The sequence below is a fragment of the Rhinoderma darwinii genome, chromosome 9 (assembly GCF_050947455.1).
Source record: "Rhinoderma darwinii isolate aRhiDar2 chromosome 9, aRhiDar2.hap1, whole genome shotgun sequence".
Taxonomy (NCBI): domain Eukaryota; kingdom Metazoa; phylum Chordata; class Amphibia; order Anura; family Rhinodermatidae; genus Rhinoderma; species Rhinoderma darwinii.
In genome coordinates, this window is record NC_134695.1 from 36007499 (window position 1) to 36022388 (window position 14890).

Sequence of the window (14890 nt, forward strand, 5' to 3'; positions counted from 1 at the left end):
GCAGGTGTCTGACCACCCCCACCGATGCCTAGATCAAAGGAGTCCAGACCTTTTTAAATTGGACTGTGTTGCAATTTTGGATACAATCCGAGGTTGTGACTGGCGCTATTTTGTGATAAAGCCAAAGAGGCCGCTTGGCTACACAGAGGCTTTTCAGTGGATGCCCCAGATCTTAATTTCCCTACTAAATGGCATATCTTCCGATATTGCAAGAAAACCCTCTGAGGGATTAGATAAGTGATGGATATAATGCAAATGTTACACTGCTAGAATAACATGCTCTCAAAATGGTGCATATGTGGACAGAAACATGTTTAGACCAGGTTTAGATTATCCTGTTTCCCATTGACCAGGTTTATATTATCCTGCTTCCCATTGACCAGGTTTAGATTATCCTGTTTCCCATTGACCATGTTTAGATTATCCTGCTTAACGTACATAGATCAGAGGGAGGTTAAATTGATAATGCATGGACCAGCGCAGTTGCTGAAATAACTAAATTGATCCTGAGATTAGGTTCACACCATTAATTTAAAATCGTTCTTCATCTAAATCTATTTCCAAGCAAATATACAGTAGTAATGTACAGATAAAGACATAGTCCAGTGGTATTTTTTGCGCTGAAGACCTGAGCAGTGAGTGACAGGCTGGTTGCTGGGGATTTGCTGAGTGACAACCTCATCAAAAAGTCTTGTTCGGGGGGGCGTGGCCAGCAGCAGATGTAAGAGGACGTGTGTGGCTGGAGCTCCTGCTGTATTCATCCTGAAAGTACTGTTTATCCCTGAATTACCCGGTAATATTCACCGATCTGGAGGCTGGGAGGCTGGAGGAGTCGGTACCGCTTAATACAGCTGCAATGACCCGTTCTAAGAAACAGAAAACGCCGCCGGCGAGTCCGGGGCCGAGAAGGCAAGATGGCGCCGAGGAGACTGAATGCAGGAGCAGGCACATGCGGTCTGAAGCGGCAGAAAGGCTGGAGAGATTTGCAAGAACCCCTCGTGCAAGCGGATCTGCAGCAGGCAAGACGCCGGTGGCTAGCAGTGGGAAGGCAGACAGCATGGCCTCAGGTTCCAGATACTCCGTGCTGGGAGAGGACTCGGTGAGTGAGGAGGAGGAAGAGCTGGGGAGTCAGCGGCGGGACAGGCGTGTGGAGGAAGATGGAGGCAGAACGCATAGCAGGAGAGACCAGGTGAAGGAGCCTTCCCTCGCAGATATATTCGCTGCGGTAAAGCAGAACTCCTCAATTTTATCTCTGCTGACCGGGCAGGTGGGAAGCCTGAAGGAAGATATACTGCTGTTACGTAATGACTTACAGAAAGTGGCAGAAAGAACCACAGTTATTGAGGGGAGAGTGTCTGAAGTGGAAGATGTTCTGCCTGAGCTCAGGCGGGATGTGCAGTCTCAGTCCTTGGCGGTGGTGGCCCTGCAGGCTAAGGCGGATGATTTAGAGAATCGGCTACGCAGAAACAACGTGCGTTTGGTCGGAGTGCCGGAAAAAACGGAGGGCAATAACTCGGATGAGTTTTTTGAAAAATGGCTGCTGGAGCAGTTTGGCCGGGAAGAGCTGTCTCATTTATATGCTGTTGAAAGAGCGCACAGAGTACCTACCAGACCGGGACCACCGGGGAGGCCCCCGAGACCGGTCTTAGTGAAGCTGTTGCACTACAAGGACAGAGATAAGATACTGAGGAAGGCAAGGGAACGGCAGGATATCTCCATCAATGGCGCCAAAATATCCTTTTATCCGGATTTCTCCGCGGATGTACAGAAGAAGCTGCTGCAATACTGGGATGTAAAGAAACGTCTGAGGAACTTGTCCATACTATACTCCATGATGTATCCGGCCAAATTGCGGGTGGTTGCTTTTGGGACTGCTTCGTTCTTTGAGAACCCCAGAGAGGCGGCAAGATGGCTGGATAGCAATGAGGCACGGTTGCGGAGACCGGCTGGAGAAGAAGATGCGTGAAAGCCCGCCTGGGCGGTGAAGTCTGGAGCCATGTTGGCGTTTACGGGACTGTAGCACATTATATGTTATTATGCAGTTCTCCGAAGTGTGTGAACACCCTTGTCTGAAACACAGCAGGGTGGTATCCTTTTAACAAGAATGGCCGCACCTGATGGCAATGTTATTGTGGGATTGTTACTGGGTACCTAATGTATCTGTAAATTCTGCTGATTGTGTGGGATTGTTTAAAACATGCGAATAGCAGTGGGAGCCAGCGCTCACTGGAAGTGGTGAGAAAGTTAAATGGTTCAAAGAGAGATGCCAATAGGGCATGTCAAAAGTTTGCACTATGGTGCGTTTCTGCTGGATAGGAGAGACAGTACATGTCGCTCTGACCCTTTTCGGAGGGGAGGTTTTGTTGGGGGGGGAGGGGAGAAGGGAGGGAACGCACGGCCTAATATCTTGACTGGAGCAGGCTGGAGGAGTAACAGATTTCTTAAAGATATGGCGCCTGATGGGATCGGTTAAATGTCTATCCTGGAACGTCCGGGGAATACGGGAAGCTAGGAAACGGCAGGCAATCTTTAACTGGGTTAAACAGCAAAATGCCCTGATAGTGGGGCTGCAAGAAACGCATCTGACTAGAGAATCTGTATCCTTATTGCAGAGAGTGTGGATCGCACATGGGTTTCACTCCTTTCATACGACTTATTCCAGGTGGGTGAGTTTGCTGATACACAGGAGTCTTCCCTTTGTCTGTCATTCGTCCTTTTCTGATGAGGGGGGGAGGTATGTGGGAGTGCACTGTACTATATATCACTGGGAGTGTATTCTGGTAGTGTTGTATATCCCTCCGCCTTATTCTAGCACTGTACTGAAACGAGTTACGGAGAAACTCTCCAGGTGGCCTTAGGTACCGCTAATCGTGATGGGGGATTTTAATGCAGTGATGTCTGAAGGGTTGGATAGGTTTCATAGAGGAGGAGGAGGAGGGCAAAGAGGAGACCTGACTGCCTTTGGAAGATTAATGGAGGTATTGGGTCTGCGGGATATTTGGAGAGATAAACATCCAGGGGTGAGGCAGTACTCGTGTGCATCATCCACATTTCAGTCACTTTCGCGAATAGACTTGGTAGCATGCTCAACTTCAGCGGTGCCGTACATAGCGCAAATAGAATACCTACAGAGGGCGTTGTCGGACCTCTCTCCGATGGCGGTGACGCTGGAAGTGGGTGTAAGGCATACCAGGAACCCCGGGAATTGGAAGCTGAATGCGTTTTGGTTAAGATTGATGGATGGCGGGGAAATACGGAACCTGATAAAAGAATATTTTAATTTTAATACTGAGTCAGTGCCGCGAGGGGTGTTATGGGACGCCATGAAAGCCTGGTTGAGAGGAGTATTCATTCAACATATTAAACGAATTAAAACTAAATCTAGGCAGTTGGGAGAAAGTTTAGAGGATCGGGTGACAGAAACAGAAGGGAGACATGTAGAAGAGGGGTCCGAGGAGACACTTAGACATTGGGTGGAGGCACAGACGTTGTTAAAAAATCACCAACTAACAATGGCGGATAATAAACGATTATTCCTTAAACAGCAATATTATGAAGAAGGGGAAATGGCGGGGAGAATACTCGCTAGGATGGCAAAACCGCATGGGAGTAATAATTTCATTTATGGCCTTAGGGGGGAGGGGGGGCGGGTGGAGACAGACACGGGGAAAATCCTGCACATATTTCAGCGGTTTTACACTGACTTATATACATCCAAAGTGCACTACGACACACAGCAATTGGACGAGTACCTGGGAAACCTTAATTTGCCTACCTTGGGCCGGGAGGACCGTGAAAGCTTGGAGGCCCCTATTTTACTGGAGGAGTTGGAACAGGCGATAAGGGATATGGCAAATGAGAAAGCTCCGGGTCCAGATGGGTTACCAGGGGAAATCTATAAGGAATATGGGACGGAACTAGCACCAGAATACTTGAGTACTTTGCAGGATAGTTTAGACAGAGGTAAACTACCAGACTCCCTATATGAGGCTACGATAGTGGTTCTCCCAAAAGAGGGGAAAGACAGTCAATTACCGGAGTCCTACCGACCAATATCCTTGTTGACATCGGATGTCAAGATTTTGGCAAAGATATTGGTGCTGCGGCTGAACAGGGTGGTACAGCATGTTGTGCATGAAGACCAATCGGGGTTCATGCCCTCAAAATCGACGGCGGTCAACCTCAGGCGGCTGTTTTTAAAACTTCAAGCGACACCGGATGAGCAAGGAGGAAAGGCGGTGCTAACGTTAGACGCCGCAAAAGCGTTCGACTGTGTAGAATGGGGGTACTTATGGCGGGTAATAGAAAAGATGGGATTCGGCCCTAACTTCGTGAAGTGGGTACAGTTGTCTTATGTGGCCCCTACAGCCCGCATACGGGTGAATGGTGCAATGTCTGAGAAATTTTCACTGGCCCGGGGTACGCGCCAGGGGTGCCCACTGTCACCATTACTATTCGCCTTGGCGGTAGAGCCACTGGCGTGCCTCATAAGACAGGAGGAGCGTATAAGAGGCTTGCACTATGGGGAAATGGAGGAAAAAATTTCATTATATGCAGACGATATTTTAATATATATGGCGGACACTGAGAATACACTGCAGGTAGTAATGGATACGATCACAAGGTTTGGGGAGTTCTCGGGATTAAATATTAATTGGACCAAGTCTGCTCTGATGCCACTTGACACGGTGAATATTGTAGATACTGGAGTGGGACTCCGGATTCCGATAGTCTCTGAATTTACGTACCTAGGGGTTAAGGTGACGGCTAGGGTGCAAGACTACTTTTCTTTGAATGTTTCACCACTGCTGCTCAAGGTGAAACATAAGGTGGATGCCTGGAACAGGCTCCCGCTCTCTGCTCTGGGGAGGACTAATCTAATCAAAATGATCCTTATGCCTCAAGTTTTATACATTCTTCATAACTCCCCAGTATGGATACCTAAACACTGGTTCAGACGATTGCACAATCTCTTTCGGGATCTGGTCTGGAAAAAAGGGGTTCCAAGGATTAAATTAGAGAAATTGCAATTGCCCAAAGACGAAGGGGGGGGGGGTAGCGCTGCCAAATTCCTGGATATATTACCTGGCTGCCCAGAGCCAACAATTTAAGGGATGGGAGGACACAGAGACGTGGGGCTCCAGTGCACGTTTATTATCATATTTGGGGGGAGGACTCAACCCACTAGAGGGTCTGGAAGCGCATACCTTTAAGAGATTGGCGAGTGCTAAACCAACGTTACTCCTGATACATAAAATATGGTGGCAATGCAAACAGATCCTGGGAGTGGGAATGTGCACCAAATATACTCCCTTATGGCATAATCCGGTCCTGTGGGAATTATACCAATTAGAGGGCATGCAAAAATGGGAATCGGCAGGGGTTAGACGAATACAACACTTGTATGATGATAACGGGTTGAGATCATTTCAGCAGTTGAAAGATCTATTTCCACTAGAGCACAATATGTTTTATCAATATTTGCAGATCCGTCATGCCCTACAGGCGCAGGCGCATGTGGTGGACCTGACGGTATGGGCTCTTGGGGTCCTGGAGTATGTGGGAAGGGCTGACACGACCAAATGCCTGATCTCAATGGCGTACAGGAGCTTACTGTCCAAACACCTGGGAAACCCAATGGTGCTGGTAAAAGCGAAATGGGAACAGGATGTTGGTCCATTGACTGAGGAGGAGTGGGAGGAGATATTAGCATCCACATGTCGCTTATCGCTCAGTCTGGCGCAGAGGAGATCACAACTCTTCCTGATACATAGAGTGTACCGCACCCCGTGGGTATTAAAACAGATGGGTATTAGAGCGGATGCTAAATGTCCTAGGTGCACGGAAGAGAAGGCGGACATATTGCATATGTTTTGGTCATGTGAGGCTCTGAGGACCCTATGGGGGGAAATATTGGATCTGATAAAGCAGGTGTATGGTCGGGAATTGGCGGCAGACCCTAAAGTTATGTTGTTGGGAGCGGTGGGAGAATTGGAGAGTGACAAAATGGCAAGCCTAGCAATTGCCAAGATATTATATCAAACAAGGAAATGTATTGCTAAACACTGGCTGGATGCGGAGCCACCAGGGATGAGGGAAATTGTAGGAATGTTGAACTATAATATCCTGATGGAGCATAAGATATTTTCTAAAAGGGGCACGGAAAAAAAAATTGAGAAACAATGGAGCAGATGGTTGGCCTGTCCTGAGGTGCTGACACCTGAACTGAGCAGAATAAGGGCGAGAGTCGTCTGAGGAACTGGAGGTGATAGAGTCTGGAGCAAAAAAGGGGGGGTGGGGAAATTGGATAAGAGAAATGTGCTCTGACCAGGAATGGTACTAGAAACAAAGGGCGGAGATATAGTGGGGGGCTGTGCGGGGAGGGGGGGAAGTTGGGGATTTCCTGATATGCTGTCACTATTGTATACGATGTTGGAAAATTGTAATGTGAATGTTACTGTGTTGTTTCATTTCTGTGTTCGTATCCATAAAATTGGTTTGATTTAAAAAAAAAAAAAAAAAAAGTCTTGTTCGGCAATATATCCCTATCATGAAGTCTGTTCAGCAGAGTATGGTAAAACCAGCATGGCAGCAGTCAGGCCATGCCATTCCCCATATCCGGCTCCACCAAGCATAGACATATTACTGTAGACTTTAGAAGCCGGGAAATAAGAACTACCATAGACATCAATAGGAAACAGTCTAAAACATTAAGGTGACAGCAAATTACAGCAAGTATTGGCTGTCTGGCCCTGGGAGTATTAATCAGATTTTTCTAGTGAGTTTAGGTTTTGATTTTTTTTTTTTTTTATTTGATTATGTTACTGTAATACTTTTATTCTATATAAATACATTTTTCTAGAACGGGTTCACAACGTTTTCTGGTCCGAGGGCCACATTGTCAGATTGTACTGATCCCCAAAGAGATATCTCCATATGGAAAGTTTATGGCATTTCAACAGTATATGCCAGGGGTTCTTAACTATTTTTAGTGAAGGTTCGTTGGCCTGGGTTTTTCAACAGGTGAAGGTCCAAGCTGAACATTAACAGTAAGGCTATGTTCACACAGGTCGGATTTGACATATGCAGTTTCGATCTTTGGCTGAAGTTCGAGGCTTTTGTGCCCCGTGCCACACAGTTTTCACTGTTAACCACTGAGTGCCCATTGTAGATAGTTGCTACACAGTTCCCCCTGTAGACAATGTCACACAATGCATCTTCTAGATAGTGCCCCCTATAGTGGGAAACAGCCACAAACTCACCCGTCTCCGTTTCCACACTCATCCAGCGATGCAGGCCTGGCCACCTCTGCCAGTTGAGTACCCCTGGTATATGCTAAGAATATCAGACAGGTGAGGGTTTTACTTTTTGTACTGCCACCTGTTAGAGATACACAGCCGAAAATTTCCCAACTCCCTTACTCAAACTACAATGGATAGACCAGTCTACATGCACAACCGTCTCATCTCCCCTCTGAAGTGTCAAACAGGGAATCTAGGGATAATCCATTAACATGTGAGATGGGAATACCCCTTTAAAATATCACTGCGTTTTGCCTAGTGCAGGGCCTGAGGGGATTAAAAACCACCAAAGAGAGACTACCAGTCATGCACTGTCCCCTCAGGCCTGAACTAGGCATTACACTGTAACAGTTTTGCCTGGGTTGCTCCTTTAAGTTGCTTTAAATATAACGCATATAACAATGCTATATGTTTCCGGATGGCATGGGCTGCACAGAAAAGCATCTCTGGCCGCATGTGGCCCCCGGGCTGTAGCTTATGCACAGCCCTGTTCTAGATCATTGCCAATAAACATCACAAAACTGACATGGATCTTAAGGGGGACTTGCATCATGCTTGTTGATTTCTGATAAATAAAACTATAAGTATGGTACTTGTAGAAAATTTTCTTCATTGATGATTTTATAATTATCTCAAAAGCTATTGGGTTTTCCAAAAGAACAAATATGTCTTAATCCTTCACAAGAAATAAAAGATGGCACATGTTCCTGATTCTGCTATATAATACCCCATATACCAGTGAGTGCACCCGCTGTGCCCCCTCTTTGGGCCATAATGAAATTACCATTTATTGTCATGTTCTGTGTCAGCACAAGATCCTATAAAGTAAATCCGCACAGATACATGATCTTTCTTTAGTATCTTACATGATCTTATCTATCACATCATATAACAGTTGGATATGTGGGTGCACTACTCATGGAAGAAGAATACTGCGCTCCTTTTTGTTGTCGTAGAGACCGTTCTTCATTTATTAGTTTGAGACCACATGAAATCTGTTCCTCATTTCACCATAATCTCCGTTTACACTTCACACAAAAGGTGGAAATACCCCAAATCCTTCTAACACTCCTGTTTATGAGCAAGTTCTTTGCGGTCCACAAACTATTTGGAAATAATAGACCTAGCCCTTTGTGTCCATATAACACAACTCTGTCCAGTAACACGCAGCTTGTCATGCCAGGCTAGGCATGTAGTAACAATGAAATGACTAGTACATATGGACTAAATATGGTTGATTTTTTTTTTTTTTCCCCCTCTATTTTACCACACTTAAATGATAAGCCTTAGGAAACTGTTATTTGTCAGTGCTATAAAGCAGATTGCTACCCAGTGGTTTCAATTATCTTCAAAGGGTCCGTTCACAGGCAGTAATAGTTCTATCAAAATCTGCAAAGTATTATTTCACTCTGTACTGGAGGCTTCAACCATATACTCCCAGTTTGCTGACTTTCACATTCCTTTTCATCTTTGTGTTAATTGGAGAAAAGGAGTGGTAATGGTTATATATGCCGACTGCAGCATTTTTCATATATAGCCGCAAAATGTCAAATGCTTACCTATACCCGACAAGCTATTGTAAAGCAAATAAACCACACTGCTGTCAAGAGGTAGGGGATTTCAGTGTTAGAAATGTCAGGAACATGCTGCCGATTATTCGTGTGCCTAATCCTGCTTTGCATGGAGACATTGAAATATAACTGATAATTCATCCCTTTTGGGAAAGACTTGACATTAAGAGTAATTCATTTTAAAATACTTCTCACTTTACAGCACCTATTGACCTGAATAGTGTGACTGTCGAAAATAGCATTCCATACTGATTACAGTGAAATATGGAGAATCGTGGTTTTGCAGTTCCCATAAAAATGTCCCAAGCTACTAAGAGTCACCATGCTCTTACTTAAAAGAGAACCTGTCACTAGCTCCTACAAAGTGAGCTATTAGGGTATGTTCACACGCTGAGTCAAAAAGTCTGAAAATACGGAGCGATTTTCAGACGTTTTTTAAGCCACTCGCGATTTTCGCAGTGTTTTTCGTGGCGTTTTTTACGGCCATTCTTGGAGCTGTTTTCAATAGACAATGAAAAACGGCTCCAAAAACGTCCCAAGAAGTGTCCTGCACTGACGAGTTTTTCAAAACGGCTGCGTAAAAAAACGGCCCATCGGAACAAAACTCAGTTTTTCCCATTGAAATCAATGGGCAGATGTTTGAAGGCGTTCTGCTTCTGATTTTTCGGACGTTTTTCTGGTGTTTACAGCCTGAAAAACGGCCGAAAATAGGCTGTGTGAACATACCCTTAGACTCACGTAATTGCCGCTGCGTCTGTGAGTCCAGCGGTGTTTGTTCCTTCTGTGTCGCCCCGTTGCTGAGATTGTGCCCCCTGTTTATTTATTATACAATATGTAAATTAACCGCTGACTAGCCAAGTGAGTTTGGCCGCCAGTGATTCTCGTTGGGCGGAGCTAGCAGAGAGCCTCTGACGCTGACCTATCTCCTAGGAGTGTCGGTTTTTACCAGACACTCCTAGGCCAGCGTCATCGCGTGAGACTCATGCGATGACGCTGGCCTAGGAATGTCTGAAGAAAAAAGCCTCATGCTGATAGGTCAGTCTCAGAGGCTCTCTGCTGGCTCCGCCCATTGAGAATTGATGGTGACCAAACCTAGGTGTCTATATGGTAAAAGCCTACAAAGAATCCCTGTGTAGTTTGATCCTGTGTAGTCTGACCCTTTCACATCACATGCAGGAGAGCCGTTCTAAAATACATCTTTTTAGAACCAAAGGAGGATCGGATCGAGATACGAGGGAGAGGGGAAATATTCCCTCGGGAAATAGTCGGTAATGTTTCCCCTGTCCCTAGTGTCGCAATTCTGCTTTTAATCTAAAAAGATATACAGTAGAACAGATTTCCCGAATGTGATGTGAAATGAGTTACCTCTTACTAACATACATTTGATAGTTTAGGAAGAAGTAGGCGGACAGATGGATGGCAGTATGGCTAAAGGATCAGACTACCCAGAGTTTGTTTTGTAGTCTGTTACTATGGAAACATGAAGGTCTGCATAGGAGCTGTATACACAAAACGATAGGAGATTATCTTAAATTAAGTCTGATTGCAAAGTTGCTTTATTTTTCAATTTAGATGCGTTGGAACAATAAAAAAAAAAATGGTTTTGAAGGAGGACCTACTCTTCTGTGTGTGCCTCCAATATGCCACAGCAAAGTTTTTAAAAAATATATATTGCTACAGCATTTAAAAAAAGAACAACATTTTCTAGCGACACATTCCCTTTAAGTTCAACCATAGGATGGGGACTTCTGGTATGGCTGTTTCCTAAATTACCCTTTAAACTTTCGAACATCTAAATTGAGATATAAGTAAAATAATTTACCGCTAGGAAAGCTATGGATAAAGAATTTCTTATCTACTTTCTTAGGATGGCAACAAAGCTTATACGACTTCTGCAGGACAAAAAGAAAGCAGAGCAAGGGTCTGGAGTCCCAAGAAGATCAGGGAAGGATGTAGAGCTGGAGGAGATGATTGAGCAGCTGCAGGAGAAGGTTCGGGAGCTTGAGAAGCAGAATGAGACCTTGCAGAACCGCTTAATAGCCGCAAAGCAGCAGCTTCAGACCCAAGGACACAGACACACTCCTTACAATTACATACAGTCCCGTACAAACTCTGGCCTAAAGAAAGTTAGCGACACTGTTCTGATGCAAGAAAATATTCGAAAAGGTATGAACCGTGCTTTTTATGTTTGTGGACTATATAAGAATCGTACTGTTTTTTGTTTTCCTTTTATCGTTCTGCACTTGGAATAGGTTGCAGGAAAAGTAAATCTTATTGCCGCTAAGAGATATGTTCAAAATTAACAATTTCTATAACTTTCCCTAAGAGAACCTGTTATGACAAACCTAGGAATAAGGACAGATAACCTATAATACCCTATTCGAGGTATACTAGTAAATGCAATTACACCCACCACCCACTCCCCAAAGTTCCATAACCGTGGGCTAACATGATCTCACTGTAATGGCAGGAAGGAGGTGAAGGGAAAGTGAGCCCTAATCTACCCACCGCCCTGTCCCTGCCGACTTGCAACGACCCGCCCTAGGCGACGAGGTACAACTGGGCGGCGGTCCCTACGCTGTCTAAGTGCACAGGAAAACAAACAGGGAACACGCAAGGGAAGGGGCAGGAGCCACGGAACGCCACGAGGAAACGGAGCGGCGAACGAACAGTCAGGACCAGGACGAAGTGAGTACACCCGAGCGGGCACGGAGACAGAAGCAAGCCAGGGGCAAAGCAAAGCAGGTCAAGCAGAACTGCAGCAAGGCAGAAGCACGGCAGAAGCAGGCTGGAGCAAGCAGCAGTGGGGCCAGGAATCCAAAAGAATTACAAGCACTGAGAGAGAGAACAGGGCAGGTAATAAAGGACAGGGGGCGGAGCTAACTCCGACAGACCAGGCCGCGATAGGCTCTCCCACTCCTGAGCCTGCCACCCTGGTTGGTGGGAGATGGTGTCAGTCGAACAGGTCTGGCCTCAGGTGTGGATTGATTAATCCCAGGAGTATACCTAGATGAAGTACCTGGCAGATCCCTAACACTCACTCAACCATTTGGCTACTCTGAAAAGCATCGTGTGACCAGGGGCGTAACTAGAGAGGGGTGCAGAGGTTGTGGTCGCACCTGGCACCTGGTCGCACATGGGGCCTATTTGCCCCTCTTCCCCATATGAGATCACCAACGCTGCCATTGGCATGTCCTAGTGTAGGGGCCCCATTACAGATTTTGCCTTGGGGCCCTGAAGCTTCAAGATACGCCTTAGCATGCGACAAACTCCACAACTCCCCAGAAACATAAGTCACAGACTGCATCATATGATCCTTTCCAAAGCTGCTGACTGGCTGAGAAAAATCATGTGATATACCATGTGGCGCCTCAGAACCGGTAAGTCCTTTCTTTTCAGCCACCTTCATAGTACATACAGTTGCTTGAGAAAGGTCGGATTTGTTTCCTCCTATTTAAATTCATATTTGCCAATCCTATCCATTCTTTATAGGTATGTCACTGTAAGGCACTTTAAGGGGTATTACCCTCTTGGCATTGTACCTCTAAAGAAAAAAAAAAGAAAATATGAACTTTTCACAGTTTATCCCGTTCTGATTTCATAGGTGCAATGTGACATTTTTAATCGCCTTGTATAAATACGCATTGCAGAATATGATCAGATCGTTGCTTTTAAACCATTAAGGAAATATCAGTTCCCAAGTCACTTAGGATGCCTCTAGATGCTTCGATAATGCTTATGATTCGGCAATATTTAACTTGCGCGACTACCCGCTCCTGATCTTGATAGAAATTGAATGACGGGTTTACTCGAAATTGTGATCGTAGTCACATGGTACAGGGGAGGGACCAAAGTCTGTGTTTAATTGTCAGCCCGTTGAGCGATTGCACTTACCCGTAATGATTTTTTGCATACCTAAAGATTTGCAATAACTATTTAAACTATTATAAGTGGTGGCCTACTAGTATTTACACGTGGAGATACTCGTAAGCCACTATTGAAATGAGTGAATTCGTACGCATTACGGAAACCTGTAAAGTCACCCTTGGTATCACACTTTGCAGTATGTTGGGTAATCAAATCAAAAGCAGTGTGACCGCAGAATGGTCTTTCCAAATGTCACGACGTTAACTATTATTTAAAATTTATGAAAAATTGCTGAAGAACGACTGTGGACAAATGCAAGTGGCTTTGACCCATTGGAGAAGAACTCTTACTAGTTTTAAGATGATTAGGTCTGATTGGTTGATATGGGCATCAAGGACCGTTTTTCTCTTAAACACTTTTTGGTAAATGAGTCCAAAAGTATGCGTCAAATGTAAAGACCATAAAAAAGGTTTTATTTCCCTGGTATCGGCAGTAGTTACATGTATTTGGATTATTTATTTTTTATGCCTCTGAGGAATGTTTTTAATGTAGCTAGATTGAGGTGTAAAATGTACTTTGGAGCAAAATCTCTTTCTCCCCAGAATACCGTCTCTATCACACAGTTGGGATTACCATTGCCTCAATTTGTGCCTCTTTCTTCTCTCTCTTGTCGGTGTGTTTTCTGTTCACTCAGCTGTTTTTAACTAAAAGGTATCCTTTTTTTTTTTTATATATAGTTTTAGACTATATGGACAAAAATATTCGGACACCTACACATTACACCTACAGGAGCTTTTATGACATCCCATTCTAAATTCATAGGCATGAATATAGAGTTGGTCCCCTCGTTTCAGCTAAAACGGCTCTCACTCTTCTGGGAAGGATTTCTGCAAGATTTTAGAGTGTATCTGTGGGAATTTGTCTCCATACATCCAGAAGAGCATTTGTGAGGTCAGGCACTGATGTTGGATGAGAGGGTCTGTCTCGCAATCTACGATCTAATTCATCTCAAAGGTGTTGGATGGGGTTGAGGTCGGGGCTCTGTGTGGGCCAGTCAAGTTCTTCCACACCAAACCTACCCAACCATGCCTTTATGGACCTTGCTTCATTCACTGGGGCGCAGTCATGCTGGAATAGAAAAGGACCTAACCCCAAACTGTTCCCACAAAGCTGGAAGAATACAATTGTCCAAAATGTCTTTGTATGCTGAAGCATTAAGATTTCCCTTCACTGGAACTAAGGGGCTTATGCCAACCCCTGAAAAATAACCCCATAGTATTATCCCTCCCCCATCAAACGTTACAGTTGGCACAATGCAGCCAGACAGGTAACGTTCACCTGGCATTCGCCAAACCCATACTCTTCCATCAGACTGCCAGATAGCGAAGCGCGATTCATCCCTCCACAGAACACGTTTCCACTGCTCCCGAGTCCAGTGGCGGCGGCTTTACACCTCTCCATCCGACACTTGGCATTGTGTTACGGCGGTGGCATCCTATTACATTACTATGCTGGAATTCAGTGAGCTCTTTGGAATGACCCATTGTTTTATAGATGTCTGTAAAGACAGACTGCATGGCAAGGTGCTGGAATTTATACACCTGAAGCAATGGGGCTGAATGAAACACCTGAACTACAATGATTAAGAGCCCCAATAAGTTTGTCCTTATAGTGTGTGTGTGCGTGTGTGTGTGTGTGTGTGTGTGTGTGTGTGTGTGTGTGTGTGTGTGTGTATATATATATATATATATATATATATATATATATATATATATAAATTTGTGATGCTCTCTGATAGACTTGTATATAAAAACTAACAATGTATTCAAATTTGTTAGAAATTAATTGTAAGTTTTTATACATATGCATTTTAATAGTAAATATGGACATTACTTCTTTTTTTTTTTAGGAATGCGTCTTCAGAATTCAGAAGTTGCCCCCAGATCTACCCAAGCAGCGCTTCCAAGATACGGCCACAATTTACTTGAAGAAGCCAGGGCAAAGATAAGAAATCTGTATGTCCCTTTAATGTGCTATAGATTATACAATGATAGCTGCATTTTGAAACCGCCTTTGTGTTCTATAGAGCGCTAATGTATGTACATTTACTGGAGGCACAGCCGTGGTCACTGTTTACAACAAGCAATATTC

At 44.6% G+C, this 14890-nt stretch overlaps 1 protein-coding gene across 2 annotated transcripts in view; it reads left to right on the top strand.

Moving 5' to 3' along the window:
* The window catches only part of RPGRIP1L (RPGRIP1 like), a 145046-nt gene that overhangs the window by 4503 nt on the left and 125653 nt on the right, over nt 1-14890 (top strand). For both annotated transcript variants that reach the window (XR_012850555.1, XM_075837503.1), the window contains exons 4-5: nt 10740-11038; nt 14649-14754. Coding sequence is in view for 1 of the 2 variants with exons in the window: in XM_075837503.1 (XP_075693618.1) it covers nt 10740-11038; nt 14649-14754 (405 nt within the window). In the remaining variant the exon portion in view is untranslated. The remainder of the gene's footprint in view (nt 1-10739; nt 11039-14648; nt 14755-14890) is intronic.